At 48.0% G+C, this 16,540-nt stretch overlaps 1 protein-coding gene across 1 annotated transcript in view; it reads right to left on the bottom strand.

Moving 5' to 3' along the window:
* The window catches only part of CACNA1E (calcium channel, voltage-dependent, R type, alpha 1E subunit), a 421,935-nt gene that overhangs the window by 92,182 nt on the left and 313,213 nt on the right, over positions 1-16,540 (bottom strand). Inside the window, exons 10-20 of the mRNA XM_012639976.1 lie at positions 15,587-15,640; positions 14,854-14,943; positions 13,689-13,898; positions 12,840-12,952; positions 10,875-10,987; positions 10,387-10,518; positions 9,833-9,905; positions 8,816-8,933; positions 6,069-6,136; positions 4,461-4,558; positions 139-195 (exon numbers count right to left, since the gene is read on the bottom strand). Coding sequence (XP_012495430.1) covers positions 139-195; positions 4,461-4,558; positions 6,069-6,136; positions 8,816-8,933; positions 9,833-9,905; positions 10,387-10,518; positions 10,875-10,987; positions 12,840-12,952; positions 13,689-13,898; positions 14,854-14,943; positions 15,587-15,640 — 1,126 coding nt within the window. The remainder of the gene's footprint in view (positions 1-138; positions 196-4,460; positions 4,559-6,068; positions 6,137-8,815; positions 8,934-9,832; positions 9,906-10,386; positions 10,519-10,874; positions 10,988-12,839; positions 12,953-13,688; positions 13,899-14,853; positions 14,944-15,586; positions 15,641-16,540) is intronic.

A 16,540-nucleotide genomic window follows, 5' to 3' on the forward strand; every position in this document is an offset into this window, starting at 1 on the left:
ACAGAACACACACGCACACACCAAGGCACACACTGACATGCACGCCTAGTGCCACTTTGTCCATGGCAAGGACAAAGACACATCGTCCCCGCGCCCACACATAACCACTCACAAACACGCAAACCGGTACACACATACAGGTGGCTGCTGCGTGGCTCCCACATCGACATGTGGTGTCTTCTCCTTCTGTCTCTTCTGGGAAAGAAAAACGAACAGGTTCAGTTCACCCCAACCTCTAGGAACCTCTCGCCCCACAGCCACCAGCAGAGTTCCAGAGGGCAGCACGGAGTCCCCCGCATGTCCATTGGGTCTCCATGTGCCTGCCTGCCCTCTCCAGACTCCCAACCTTCAGCTCTCTGGCAGAGTGACTTTTGGTTCCTTGCTAAGTGCAAATACATGGATCTCATTTGTGAAGCACACATGCAGAGACACAAAGGATATACCATTTCGTTCGGTGTACAGCTTCAGATGCTCAAACCTCATGCCCTGCAAGCACTCACGCTTTCACCTACACATCCTTCGGAGACCTGTTTTGGAAATCCTATGAACTCTGATGAGTGTATCCCCCTCCCGAATCATTTCTAGGCCAGCACTGCACATTCACATGGGTCAGACTGCCCAGCTCATCACTCCCACAGCAGATCCTGACTCCATTTCACAAAACAAGCAGGGGAACAAAGCTCTGCCATGCATACCATCGAGGCAACAAAGCAGCCCGTGGCCAAAGGCAGTGCCACCATCCCACAGGCCACCATCCGTGGACTCCAGGATGTGAGCGGTGCCCCCTCCATTTGTGCAATGCAGTGGTCCTGTCCAGAGGCCTTGAAGGTTCAGTCTGTTCAGGTGGGTAAAGCACCGTATTGACCTTCTTAGCCTCATACAGACAAAAATCTCTTTCATACGCACACTATATCCTTTCAAACACAAGGTCGGAGTGACGGTGTGGGCGGTGCCTACGCAAGCAGACAGGGTACCTGGTGAAATGAGCCTGTTAGCAAAGGGCAGATGCTCGGGTGGAGGACGACACATCTGGGATGTCCTTGGAGTGACCCTACCCCAGTCACTGTGCTGACAGACCCAGTCCAGCCCAGCGGGCCCCGCTTCGACCTGGAAAGTTGGCAAATGCTGCTCCTTCCCTGATAAAACTGATACCCACCAATGGAGAGCATGTGGGCAAGCTGACACTGCTCAGCTGCCACACTGCACCCGTCTGCAGAGGAGCCCAAGGCAAGGGTGGTGCGGAGGGAGCAGACATAGCTGGTCTGGGCCTCCCTCCGGGTGTCTGGAAGGGCCACAGGGCACATGCGTGTGGCCGCCCAGAAGCACCCACTAATGCAGACATCACTGTGGAGAAGCCCGTGAGCTCCTCAACCGAATCCATCCCTGAGCATCGGCAGCCTGCGATGCAATGAGGCGCAGGTGGGGGTGGGAGGGCCAAGCAGCATGGGGAGCACGTGGAAACAGAAGCGCACACTCCAGACGGGCCGCGTGCACACCGCTAGGAAAAAGCACATCACACCATCTATTTGCAAATGCTCAAATATTCAAAAACCAGCCCTCCAGCATGTGTGTAAGAGTATAAGTATATGGAAAGACTCTCTGTCTCACACACAAATGAACGTGGACACACACGCACGCGCACACACACACACACACACACCAGGCAAGAGAGAGACCAAACTCTAACTCCCACACAAATTGGATACACACTTCAAACTCCCCTTCACCTCTCTACTCATACATGCAAACATCCAAATTTACACTCATTATTTAGATCACACAGAGCAGCATCCTTGTATCTCCAACTCATGTGAATGTGACCTCATGTACACCCCACGATAGCCTTGTGGAATAGGAAGGGCAGGTGGTATTCTCCCCGTTTCGAAGATGGAGAAACAGAAGTTCTGAGATCCTGAGTGGTCTTCTTTCCTGGGTCACAGAGCATATTAGTGACAGAACTATGACTATCACTCAGGCACTTTGGATTGTGACAATGTTGCTGCCATGTTTCTCTGGGGACAGTCATGTTTGCATCCAGTTACACTGTAGTCCGGAAATCAGTGGGCTCACCTGAACAGCTGAGCAGGGTGCACACTCCCTGAGGTCACTCGTGCCAGCAGCACCTACCCCACAGCAACCAAAGCCTGGGTCTCTGCTCGCCCTGGATGTTTTCAGTACCTTCTTCCACCTCGCTGTTGTGCCCTGACGCACACTCTGCTCCGTTCCCACAGCCCTGTGCCTACCCACATTTCATTCATTCTTTCATTCCATAAATAGTGAGTTTCTACTATGGGCCAAGCATCGTCCCAACTCATATCTCTCCAAACCCACTTCTCCCTAAGGCTGCCTTGTCTCAGTAAATAGAACCACCCACTCCTAAGTGACAGCCAGTCCTACCCATCCGCATTTTTGGATACCTGTGTGTGTTTTTAACCCAAATTCATGAGTTCAGAGAAGGTGGGGGTAGAAACTACTCAAGACCCAGAGAATATTCTGGAAAGAAAGGAGTGTTTGGCATTTCCCTGTCAATCTTTAATGATTTGGGGGAGTGGGGATTTTTGTTCCCTCACTCACAGAGGAGGGGGTCCAGAGGCCAGGCCTTCACAGTCTGGAAAGGTGAAGGCAAGACGATGGCCATGTGGGGAGGGAGGCCCCCACGCGTAACCCCAGTGTGCCCTGCAAGATGACACAGAGGCCACTCCGGAGCCCTTCACAGGAAAGCTCTGGGCAACCAAGGGCTCCTCCTTTATCAGCCTCAGTGGTGACTGGGTGTGGTGCCAGGATGGAGTTCCACCTCCCAGGGGTCTCAGATCCTCCCCCTAGATACCCCAGGGCCCGTCCTCATGCAGGCCCAGAAGCAATAACAGGAATTTGAGTTTCTACACTTCCTTCTTAGCCTCTCCACAAACACCTCCCTCTCTCACCAAGCAGAGACCAGGCCCACGCAGGGCCCCAGCCGACTGCCCCGAGTTCTCCCAGCAACGACAGGTCCAGGTCAGATCCCTGAAAGAGGGTGCTCTCCTTGCACTACTCTGTCAGCTTCCTCTCGCCCCCTAATCCACTTCACCTGGATTCTGTTCCCACCTGCCCACTGAAACTGCTCTTGTAAGGTCACTAACAGCTTTTGTTTTGCCAAATCCAATGATCCCTTTCCCATCCTCATCATACACGATCCTTGAACAGTGCACAGCACCAGCGCCCACTCCTCCTTCCTGCGGTTTTCCTCTCTAGTCTCTAGGCCACCATGCTCCCTGCTCTTTCTCTGGCCTCCTGGCTGCACCCCCTCGGTCTCCTTCGCTGGCTTCTGCTCTGCCAGAGCCTCAGGCAGAGGCGTGCACTCAGCCTCTGTCCTCAGCCCTCCGTTCTCCGTTCCCACTCTCCCTGGGTCATCTCACCCACCGACAGCTTAAATAACATCTACATGCAAATGGCTTCTCCAAATCTTTATTTTAATCCTGACTTCTCTTAGCTCCAGACTCAGGTAACCATTGGCCTATTCAACACTCAACCTATTCAGTATCCAAGTGTTGAATCTGATGTGGCCAAAATGAACTCTGGACGTCCACCATTCTCCAGGGATTCAGTACATACCACCACTCTCTACCCAGTGGCTTAGGCCTCAAAGTCTTAAAATCTGGGACCAATTTTTGTTTCTTCTCTTTTTTTCCATCCTTACCCCTACACCACGTGTAATCCATTAGCTCCCCCTCTAGCTCTCCCTCCCAAGCAGGGACCGAATGGGATGGCTTCTCACCTCCCCCACGGCCACCACCGCAGTCTAAGCCACCATCATCTCTCACCCACTTTACTCTCACAGCCAACTCTCTGCCTCCTGCCTCTACTCTTGGCCTCTACCAACTATTCTCCACAGAACAGAGTGACTTTTAAAAGTATAAACCAAAAGTACAAACCATATCATATCTGTCCTTCCACCTTACATTCTCCCATGATTCCAATTACAGTAAAAGCTAAAATCATCCACCTGGCCTTAAGGACCCCGGAGGTGGCTCCTGCCCACCTCCCTGGCCTTGTCTCCTTCCATTCCCCTTATGCATAACACATCCGCCGCACTGGACCTTGCTGGGGAACACGCTTCCTTCGAAATGTCACACGACCGCCTTCTACACATTTAGATCTCTGCTTAAATACCACCTCCCCAGAGAACCCCTCCTGGATTGCCCCCAGGCTCCCCCCAGCTCCCGTCCCTCTCTGCCTTATGGCTGTTTCATTTGTTTACAGCACCTGGCACCATCTGAAATGATTTGTGTGTTTCTTATCTCCCTTGCTCACTGAAATAAAAGCTCCACGAGATCAGAGACCCTGTCTCGTCACTGCCAATATTCTCATAAACAGTTCTTGGCATGGAGCAGGTGCACTTCTGCAACCAATAGTGCTGTGAGTTGATGGACTGCCTACCAGCACAGGAGCCCGGGGATCAGTGAAGGGGGCAGTCAACTCACTCGATAGAAGGCATGTTGGGTGCGGACATCGGGCTGACCTCCTTGGCCTTCTGCAGCATGTGTTTCTGGTTGAAGGCCTCTTCTTCCTCTTGTTCATCCTAGACACAAAGCAGATATGGCTTTGCCTGGGGCCTCCATGAAGGAGAGTAGCTTCCCTTGGCTCTCCCAGTAGGAGTTCTGAAGACCAGGTGAGTGAGGAAGGCAGAGGAAGAGGTTAAATGAGGCAGCATGAGGTTAAGGTGGCTCAGAGACTTCTGATGTCCAGAGGCCAGCCCCTTGGGCGCCAGCAGCCTCACGGCTCCAGCACCCTGCCCCAATAGGCTGCTCAGGACAGCCAGTACACATTTACCCCAGCCCCTGGCCCTTAGAGGAGCTGGCTATGGCTGTGGAAGTCAGTGCAGGAGCCAATGTTTCTCAGTGCCAATGTTTCTGCAGTGTCTGGAAGGGATGGAGTAGGGTCCTTCCAGGAAAGGCCCCCTGAGCCCAGCACTGAGGCTGAGCAGCTCATCATGGTATCTTCCCTGCACAGCTAAGTGGCCCCCCTCTGGGTGCTCAGGCACAGACCTCATCCCTTCACCAGCATTCCTGCCTCTAAGTGTCCCCTCTATGTTACGACATCAAAGAAAACCAGGCCAGGCAGAACAACTAGAGCTGTTAGGAATACATACAACCTCACAGCATGCTATGATTTTCACATACATTATTTCACTTGAACCTTGCAGTGATCCCGTGAGGTACCCGCGGCAGATACATCATTCCCATCCTACACATGAGGAAATTGACGTTAATGGAGATCAGGATTCTGGCCAAAGCTAAAACAGCCAGTAAGTGGCGGATGTGGGACTCAAACCCAGTTTTTCAGATGCTAAAGCTGGCATTTTCCCTACCACACTATGCAGAGGAAGACCCCCAAGAATGCAGGGAAGAGTAGGCAACTCATCATGGAACACATGGAAGAAGCCCAGAAACATCACCAGGATGCTATGTGCCTCTGCCCCAAACCAAATTTGCATTGTATGGGGAGAAGAGTTTTTATTCATCTCTGTAGACCAAACTTCTGCAATTGGTATTGCCTCCTCCACTGGGGAAGTGAATCAGGAAGGAGAGGAACAGCTCTCTGAGAAATGCAGTATCTGCCTTCACTGAATTGTCCCCAGAATGACCATGGCCATACCCCAGAGGCCATAGCCCAGGAACTGTGATGCCACTGGCCACTCTCACACCCAAACCCAGAAGGGTTAAGTCACATGATTGGGGTCACGCAGTAGTAGGTCATGGTAGTAGAGGTGGAACTTAGATCCAGGGCTCTAGTGTTTTTGTGACTCTCCATGATAATCCTGGAAAGAACCCCTTTGTAGGTTCCTAGAGATTAAGCTGTTATTCTCTGTATCCCATGAGAAACCCAGGCTAGGTTGAGGCTCACCAAACTCAGTGAAAGCAAACCAGACCTCCTTCATGGGTGTGGCTCTCCAACTGTCCCCAAGCTTCTGGAAGAGGCCTCCTGGCAGACCTGAGTCTGACAGCGCAGACTTTTGGAGAGACCTCGAAAGGCCAGAGGGTACCCAGTGGCACCAAAGAACCATCAGATCCCCAAAGAACAATGCTCACCTTGGTCAGCTCCTGGGCATTGGCCAGATTGTCCACAGCGATGGCCAAGAACACGTTCAGCAGCGTGTCTGGGGGTGATGAGTTAAGGATGGGCAAGTAAGAGAAACAAGTCTTCAGCAAAGCTGAGTGGGCACCTCCATGTCTTTTCTGCATGGGACAGTGGCAGGAGCAGAAGCTACCCTAGAGAGTCACTTAAGCAGAGGCTGTGGGAGGAGAGACGGAGATATCGTGCAACCCTATCTGAAGCAGAAAGAGGATATATCTTCCCTCCTTCCACATATCATCTCTTCACACAGGATGAAGAAATACCTGAATCCAACCACCTGGGGGCCGGATGAGGTGAGGAGGCCTGTGACGCTGTGAAATATACATTTGGTCTTCTCCCTGTTTCTGGGCATACAGCTCCCAAAATGCTAAGAAATTCCAAAGTGGAGTCTTTCTTCTGCTAATGAGCGACTGATGGGTGGCAGCCCCTAGGTAGCTGCAGGATGGGGACTGATCACGGGGGAGAAGGACCAAGGCAGGATTAGAGGGTTGGAAATTTCAGCCCCACCCTTCAACCTCTCAGGAGGGGAGAGGGGCTGAGGGTTGCATTGATCACCAATGGCAATGGCTTAATCAGTCATGCCTATGTAATGAAGTCCTCCATAAACACATGCAGGACAGGGTTCGGAGAGCTTCCAGATAACTAAACGCGTGGAGGTCCTGCAAGGCAGTGCACCCGGAGAGGGCGTGGAAGCTCTGCACCCCTCCCCCCATGCCTTGCCCTGTGCATTTCATCTATGTCCTTTGTAATATCCTTTGTAATAAACTGGTAAATGTGTTTCCCTGAGTACTGTGAGTCACTCTACAAATTAATTGAATCCAAGGAGGGGGTTGTGGAAACCCTGATTTATAGCCAGTAGGTCAGAAGCACAGGCAATATAACCTGGAGCCTGTGGCTGGCATCGGAAGTAGGGATGAAGTCTTGGGGACTGAGCTCTCAACCTGCAGGATCTGAGGCTATCTCCAGGTAGATAGCATCAGAATTGAATTAGAGGACACCCAGCTGGTGTCTGCTGCAGAATTATTGCTTGCTTTGTTGGTGGGGGAAAAAAACCCACACATTTGGACACAGACGTCTTCTGTGTTGATTGTTGTTGAGTGAGAGAATGGAAAAAGCACTTTGAGTTTGTTTTTCCACACTCAAAAGGCCTTTAGACAGCTGTGGCCTCTGCCCACAGCAATAACAAATAAGAGGATCATTGAACAACAAGATGTGTAGGGAGCTCAGTGTAGGAGTTCATCTCCCCTTTCTGGGAGGCTGGGATTGAATCCCACCCTAGGCCAATCGGCATCATGCTATGCTGTCCTTAAAGAGGAAAAGAAATGAGATTCCACTGCCCCTATCACTGCATAGCTCTCAATAATGGGATGTTAACTTACTTCTCTCATCCTCATGTTACGGTCCTGGAAGGTTTCCATGTTTCATTTAACAAAATGTCATAGAGCAGGCATGGTGGTCCATTAGGAAGTCCACTTCTATTCCATGCTCTAGCCCCAGAAGTCCCAATTTTCCAGCTGTCTTTGAGGCTTATGTGTTGTGGAACATACAAATGACTCTAGCATAAAAAAGTCCAGCTCTGACTACTCTCAGAGTAACAGGAAAATCAAGGTGCCATTATGATAAGTGACATTGTGACAATGGACAGTGAGTCCATTTCTGCAACTCACCGAACAGCTTTCTTCTTGTAAGTTTTTCATGTTTACTTTATGGCCTGCTCTGACCCCTAGAAGTTTTCAGGGCAGAAAACTTAAAGGAACACCTCTTCTCTATGAAACTATGGAAAATGGAAAAATACAGCTGCATCACACCGCTCTCCCTTTTTGCTCTGCTAATCCCAATTCAAGGCAAATCCCACTTCCCCAAGTATCTAATGACTGTAAAGAAGTTTGCAGTTCTAAGGCACAGTCAAGTAACTTATCTCATTTAATATTCACAACTAACAAAGGAAATAAATACTGTTAGCCTCCTCTGAGATGTGAAAAATAGAAGCTCAGAGAGATTGTGTGATTTTCCCAAGGCCACACAGTAGGTATGCAGACTTGCTGGGATTCAAACCTAAATCATCCTGACCCAGATCCTGTGACCAGGTTATGGGCATTGGAGTTGGACAGACTTGGTTTTTAGTCTGCCTTTTCAATTTAGTAGTTACTTGACTTAATTAAGTTATTTCTTCTGTGTCTTATAAAGATTAAATGAAATAGTGCCTGTAAAGCACTTAGTCCATGATCTTACATACAGCACAAATAAATATTAGCTATAATTAGCAGTAGTAGCACGAATCATACTACCAATATTTTAAAGATCTTCCCATGTGGCAGGTTCTGTTCTACATTAGCATGTAATTAATTCATTAGCATTATAATCTTTCTGCTATTTCAGTCTACAATGATCTCTGTCCTCTCCTATTTTCGCCAGCACATAGTATTTCCAACCATTCAATGTAACAGCCTCGTATGTTATTTTTTGTGTACCTACAGATTTGGATAATACTCCAGCTTGTTTATGGTTGTATTCTTGACCCAACTAGTGTACAAGGTCTGCAAGATAAGGATTCTTGTTTCTCTTAGTAGACTAGGCAATGCCCACGGCCCCTGCCGCTGCCCACCCAGGCTCTGCCACCACTACTACCACCACCTCCTCCCTCCTCCCACACTGGTCAAGAAAGGCGCACAGCATGGAAGGACCATCTCAGAAAGGATACAGTTTCCAAACAAGGTGAGCACAATGAAGTAGATGGCTGACCACATGCCTGAGCTGACGCCCCCCTGGGAGCGGATCCCATTGTACATCACCTCATTCCAGTCCTCGCCCGTCAGGATCTACGAAAGTAAACAGGCAGATCAGACACTTGGGTTGGTGAAGAAAATGGGATCGATGCAAAGCGCAAACTCTGGGCCTGGATCTTTTCCATCCATCCCCTTGCTTTGCCATCCTACCAGGGAGGAAAAAAACAGTTATTCCTATGAATAATCCTAAACTTTCTTTTGTTATGGAAGAGAACTTTAGGCACTGAAAATGGAAGGAGAACATCAAAAAGAACGGTTCTATTCCTCAGACTGTAGAGCATCCCTTCCACCTCCAGCTTTGCCAGGCCCTTGTGGAAACCACACAGATCAGGTAGTCTGGCCATCACCCGCCTGTCCCCAGAGCTGCCCAGGTACAATTCCTGGAATGGCAGCATTCTTGAAAGAGCCTTGTGGGCTTCAGTTCAGGAAACTTGGGTTCTGGTTCAGCCTCAGATTCTGGCTAAATAGTGTTTTTCTTTAGTTTCAAGACATTATTGATTTTGAATTTTCCCCGTGATTTAAAAAGTTGGTTTTTTGAGGGGGGGAATGGGGAGTAGAAAAGATACTTCACTAAATGGACACCATTTAATGGATACCTCATTAAATGGGTTAGGAGATGTCTCCGGATTTCAGAAAGCCATAAACGTGATTTGTGGCTAAGTGGCTCAAACCCAATGTCTCATGCAAGCTCACAGATGTAGGGAGAAGGACAATGAGGTGGTCAGGAGAGCTCTCTGACTACTGGTGAGAGCAGAGCCACCAAAGTCCTAGGGATCACCATGATCATGATTACTTAGAAAGAGTGTCATGTACTCTGAGATGGGCCTGGAGAGGAAAACAGGATTCTCTCGAAACTCTAAGATACCACTGTCTTATAGTGTGGGGTCCAAGAGACCCACATAGCATTTCTCGACTGTCAGTTGGCCTCATACCTGGAATACAGTCATGATGGCTGCAGGGAAGGTATCGAAATTTGCTGAAGGCGTCCCGTCATTAAAGTTAAACCTGAAAAGGAAATTTGGAGAGAAGAGAGAGATGAAAATCTCATATAATCAAGTTTGCCATTTCCAAGATTACAGTTTTTATCACTTCTTTTCTCCTTTCTTCTACATCCCCTGCTGCTTCCCTACTTTTGCCCTATCCCATATAACTTATGAAGATGGTGTCAGTGACTTCTACTATGAACTAGGCACTTGGAAGGGGTGGGTAATAAAAGACAGGTTTTGAGCTTATCATCAGTTACAAGGCTCCATGCTGCACACTTCGGGGGCAATGCCAAAGGAGTAGGTACCTGGAATGAGAACCCTGTGTAGTGTGAAAAGATTATGCAGAGACATTTGTTCCACACATACACTCAGCAGTGGATTCAGGCCACGCACAAGAACAGACAAGATGGTTACATGGTAATTAAATTAATGACTCCAGCACTTGTAGGCTTAAGACTAGGTTTTGAGCCTCTTTGGATGGAAAACTCTTTGGGGCTTACCTGCCTCCAAACAGCTGCATTCCTAGGAGAGCAAAGACAACGATGAAGAGGAAGAGGAGGAAGAGTAAACTGATGATAGACTTCATGGAGCTCATCAAGGAAACCACCAAATTCCGCAGGGACGCCCAATACCTATGAAATCCAGACAATACTACAGCTATGAACACAGAATACAAGTCACCTCAGGTCCAGCTCAGCATCTGCCTGGTAGTCTATGAAATTAGCTGCATTTGTGTACTTGTAGGAAGTGGAGACAGCACCAAAACGTTGCTCCCCTAGGGAATGTGGCACAGGATCTGGCACCATGGATATTTTCTGGCTTGAGCTTAGGAGGAGGAGGAGGGGCTGAAGAATGGAGTGGGAGGCAGGGCAGGGAAGGGAAACATGTGGTAAGGGGGAAAAGAGGAGATGGAAGGAAATATAACAAGGCAGAGAGAAGGTTCCACTCTCAAAAGTGGTTGGGAAGAGTCCAAATTCTCATCACTTACTTGGTTATTTTAAATATTCTTAGAAGCCGAAGGGCTCTCAAGACACTGATTCCAAAGGATGTTCCAGGTCTGAAGATTGCCCAGACTACTTCAAATATACTGCCTACTGTGACCTAAAGAGGCAAACCCAGCCACAGTGAGGGGAGAAAGAAAAGGAGAAGAGAGGAACATTCTGGTATTCAGCACACAATCAACAGTTCTCACTGGGCTATATGGAAATTAAAACTCTTCCCCTCCCCACCCAGCCCTACCTCCAACTGGCTACCTCCTTGTGACAGCTGCCACCTCTTTCCCACTGCTCTGCACTCCTATTCCTAACTTTAATCTTTCATGCTGTACATTGGTTTACTGACTCCCATCCTTGGTGAAAATTACATAGCCGGTTGCTGCTTCTGCACATCTCTGATGGCCAAAGCTGTTCTGACATTATAACCCCTTGACCAAACAGACAAAGGAATTGTACTCAAACCAAGGAAACTAATTTAAATTAGTACAGGTTGTATTTCAATACAGAAATCTCAGAGAGGGCCCACATTCTCTCACTGTATTAGAATTTAGTGCTAACGTGAATGTATATGTAAATCAATAAATGTGATTCACCACATCAACAGAAGCAAAAACAAAGATCATATGATCATCTCAATAGAATACAGAAAAAGCATTCAGCAAAGAGCCAGCACCCTTTCATGATAAAAAGCCTCAACAAACTAGGCATAGAAGAAACATATCTCAAAATTATAAAAGCCACAGATGACAAACTGATAGGCAACACCAGACTGAATAGGGAAAAGTTGAAAGCATTACTCCTAAGAACTGTTTTGGTCCTTGGTATAATAAACATCCTTCAGTCACAGGGGTCTTGAAACCCCCAATGTGATGGTCCTTGTTGACATAGGGCCTGATGCTACAGGAAGTAGCAATTTCAAATGAATGTTTCAATTTAATTTTTGTTTTAATTATATATTTATTGGATGTCTACTATATTCTAGACATAGTGCTAAAAGAAATAACAAAAATTAATCCTCACAGCAATGCTGAAAGGTATGTATGTGAAGAAACTAAGGTTAAAATGGTCTCTCACCAGCTGTTCTGCCTGAAAATTGCCCATACTCAGAACCATATGTTCCAAGTTAAAATATAGATTGGCAAGTGCTCAAAATCTTTAGCACCTAACTGAAGCTTTGGCAGAAAAAGAATTGGGTTTGGCAAAAAGAGAAGTGGTTCAGGAGCCCAAAGTTCTGCAACCTAGTTCTGCAGCTAACTGGGCACGTGAACGTGTGCATGATGGCTTTTATTTACTCATGTGCAAATGGGAAGGCTAGCTCCTGATGCATAATATAGTGCATAGGGCTCCCGTGGGCAGCAGAGGACAAAAAACAACGTGTGTGAAAGCACCTTGAAGACTGTTGGTAATATACACATTTAGATATTAATATTATAAAGAAAGTAAACAGCTGGCTGAGATAGTCTATGTAGGGACTTGCTAATATAAGGGTGTGTGTCTGTGTGTGTTTCTATGAGAGTATATCTAGATAATTATCCTACTTTTAAACTGAAGTAGAAAAACAAATATATAAGCTTCTCTTTCTTATGGAACCACCTCTAGAATCAAGTCCTTTGTCCTTTTCTCCCAGGCTTCTCCCAAGATAATAAGTGGTTCAAAACTCTGGCTATGGGTAGCTTTGTAAAAACTCGTTCAGCTATACACTTAAGTGTGCACTCTATGGTATATGCGTTATACTTCAATAAATACATTAAAAATCAAAGAGCTTAGGAAAAACCCAAACAAACCCTTGGTGAGGATTCACTCCCTTCCGAACTCCCTTTGGCTAATCTCATCCATCTATTCCCCTTTTATAAATTCCGCTTTCAATGCCTCATGCTGAATAACAGAGCAAGCTGCTTATCTAGAACCATGGCATATCAACAAAAAGCAGGAGGACAGGCAGGCTTCCAGGGACTTACCCCAAAATCAAAGCAGTTGAACGAAGAATGAAAGTAAAGGCGCGGCCCCATGCCGTACATCTTCAGGGACATCTCTAAGAGGAAGAGTCCCAGAAACAGAAATTCTGCATAGTCTGAAAGATAACAAGCAGAGGCATTTGTTCCCCAGGTGATGTTGGCTCCTGTATTCCCCAACATACATACCTACCCACAGAGGAACCCAGAAGACAGAGCAAGGCCATTCGGCGACCATGTCAGGCCAGTGCTAGGCAGAGCCTGATGACACATGAATACTCTCTGACCCAGGATGAGTCCCAGGCATGCTCAACAGATCAGCTCTGCTCTCTTTTGACAGGCAGGTCTGTCACCAGCCTTTAAATAGAGAGGGCCCTCAGAGGAGAAAGAGAGGACTTTACCGTGGCTTTCATGGAAGAGCAGGACTCCTCTCCACGTGCCCAGCAGGGACATCTCCTGGCCCTCACTCACACCCAGTGGCAGTCTTATCCAGAGCTGCCCTATAAATTTGGTCTATTTGAGGTATTCATTGCCCTAAGAACTTTAGTGATCAAAACTCCCTGCCTCCTTAAGAAACTAACTGAAGGCTTTATAGCACCCAAAGTATAAGGTTATCTTGTCAACTCATCAGCAAGAATTTGCTTAACTGATTCGATAATGAAGGAAAGCTGGGAACAGTCACATACATGGTAAGCCAGCCCCCCTGAAGCTAGCCCTGGCCTCCCTGGCAGTGTATAAAGGAAGAACCCTGGGCTGGCAGAAGCCCAGCCAGGCCTAGCGCAATGCTTTGCTCTCTTATATTCACACGCCCATCAAGCCGCCCCACCGGGGGGCCAGCAGTCACCATTCACTTACAGAGAAGGTGGGTGAGCCACTGGGGCTGGTTGTGATGGACGATGGCCACACAGGCAGTGTTGAGTGCCACGAGGCTCAGCACGATCCAGTAAAACACCTGGGACTTGACCATGTGGCGGATAGAGATGCGCAGAAGCCTTTCCTTGTGCCGGAAATAGGAGGCGCCATCGACCTTTGCACTTTTGATACTGGCTCGGGCAAGAGGTGTGCCTAAGGGGGACAAGTAAGGAGGAAGAATGAGATTGTGAAATATCCTGGGATCACCCTCCATAGCCAGGAGGCATTCAAGGAGCAAGATGAGCCGCTTTAGTCCCAAGGCAAGGTGGCTGACACAGCTGCAGGCCCTGGGAATCCCCATGTTACGTGGCGGAGACCCCGTTTTTCCTCTCTGGGCACTCTCGGTCCTAGGAAAGTGTCCCCAGGCAGGTCATCAGGCAAATACTCAGTGTCTTGAATCCTAATAGGATCATGTTTATTTTTGCAACAGATTGGGCTTCTCTCTTCCCTTTCCTTCTAAATATGCTTCGGGCACTGGAATCCTTCTGCCGCACTGGTGATCTTTCTACCGCTGGCAGCACAAAGCAGCAATGAGCACTGTGAGTCTCTTCTGTTTTTAAAGATGGAGTGAGACCTTTCTCTTTTTCTGGGGAAGAGAAACTTGCCATCAGCCAGAATCTCTTAAGAGAATCTGGAATTGAGCACCAGTCCAGTTAAAGGGTTGACAAGAGGAATTAGTTTAAATGTCACATGATGGAAGCGAGTGGGTGCTGCTACGGTTAAGCAGATGACTTTGAGCTCTCACATCTGGGTCACTAGAAGCAAGAGGTCCTCAGGAGCCTTTGAGCAACATCACAAAGTAGGCTTTCATCATCACACCCAGGAGAGAGAGTAGACATCTACAAATGAGATACATCCGCCACATCTGAAGAACCTAATTAGATTCTTAGTCCTAAACCCCACATTTCAGGTAAACGGCATCCCCTGGTCCATTATTTTTTGGGGGGGCATAAATTATTGTCATCTAGATTAGATTCCCACGCTTCTCCTCAATTAGATCCCTACGTTCTGGATTCTTTTCCTTCTTGTGGTGCTTCTCAAAAGATGGAATCCCCCATGAAAAGGAAGATCCTAAGAAGTAAAAGAAGATCTAATGGGATCCACTCACCCACAGAAGAGATATCGACGCAGTGCTCATCACTGGAGTCTCGGGTCATGGCCTCCGTGCGGCTCCTTTTGATGGTTGCCCTTCGAAGCACTACACCAGGGAAGGGGGAGGCCAGTGAGAGGCCACAAGTACACCCAGGTCATTTTGGACAAAACTTGAGGACCATAGGCAAGAGGCCTTGTGCGAAAGGCCCCGTGACACAAGTGCCTGCCTTTAATCCCTGAGCCAGGGTGACAGAAATTGAGAGTATCTACAGAACCACAAATGCTGTGCTCACTAGCACCTCCTGAAACACAGGGGCTCCAGAATCCTTGCTAGAGCTTGTCTAAAGGCAGTAGGGAAACCTGTACTCTGTACCTATTTGTTCTGGCTCTTCACAAACAATGCCACTTCCCGGCAACGAAAGTGGTCTCGGGATAATCCCCACACATTTTAAAAGTAGACCCCTTCACGTGCCACTGGTTGTACGATGGTCTCTTCGATGCACAGTATCAATCACATGCCCGGGAACAAAGCAACTCTTGGGTTTCATTTTCATCACTTTAAAAGGCATTTAAATCTGTGACTCAATTCCCTTCATTTTAAAGCATGAGGGGTTTTATGACAGAGAGGCTTTCGTTTCAAATCCCAGAGCGCCCTCTTTTATTTCTTTCTCCTCTTTTGATCAAGAGAGATTGCCACGCCCAAGAGAGGGCAAATGCAAAGGTGGGGAGGTGTTGGAGCACTTCCTTACCTTCCAAGGCGGATGTTCCAGTGTTTTTATTTTCTTCAGCAAGCATGACTTCCTCTACATGGAAACAAATGGTTTAGTAAATTATCTGTAAATGTCAAATTATTTTGCAAAAAGAAAATCCCCCAGGGAGCAGCTCTGGCTCCAGGGTAATGGAGAGAGAGCAAAGAGTTCAGAGCCTGTGACAGCCATCAGCATCAAAAACAAATCGGGGGTCACGAGGGAACATGGAGTGCACAGAACACAGAGGAAGTCCTCGGAGAAGGGCACGTGGTGGATGATTGGCAAAATTCAGCTGCGTGTCTGATTCCCTCATTCGGAGGGACACGGGTGAGGAAGAAGTGATCTTTTTTAACTAAAACCTCCTACGTTGAGAGGAATGAAAAATTTCCATTTCTGTGTTTTCTTCTACCGGGTCCTCTTTTTTCTTGTCTGTGCCTCCTGTGTCCTAACCTCTACACCCTCATGCAGGAAGTAAGCCCACTTCCACGTCTTTGAGGAGGGGCACAGATGCCTCAGGGCCCTCAGAGAGGGGCCAGGGAGTGTGGGCCTGCCTCCTCTGTCCCCACCGCTTCTCTCTTGTCGCAGTGGAGCAGGGCTTGAGCCAAAGAGGCCTGGGCCCATCATGAATTTACCCCTATGGTATAATAAAAAATAAATATTGGTTTTTGTCTCTGGTTCCTGGCCCAGAGTCTTTTGTATGCTAATAAGATGGCTCATGGAAGAGACAGAGGCCCTAGATAGCTTAAGGATAGTGGCTGGTGGCCAGAAACACCAGCCACATGATTAGCGGGTTGGGACTCTCAGCCTCTCCCTACCCCACACTTCTAGGGAGCGGAAGGGGGCTGGAAATGAGTTTAATCACCGATGCCCAGTGATTGAACCAAGCACGCCTACTTAGTAAAATAGTCATAAACCCCCTAAATGATGGGGCTCGGAGAGCTCTTAGGTTGGTGA

The sequence above is a fragment of the Propithecus coquereli genome, unplaced genomic scaffold (assembly GCF_000956105.1).
Source record: "Propithecus coquereli isolate 6110/MARCELLA unplaced genomic scaffold, Pcoq_1.0 Scaffold146, whole genome shotgun sequence".
Lineage (NCBI taxonomy): Eukaryota > Metazoa > Chordata > Mammalia > Primates > Indriidae > Propithecus > Propithecus coquereli.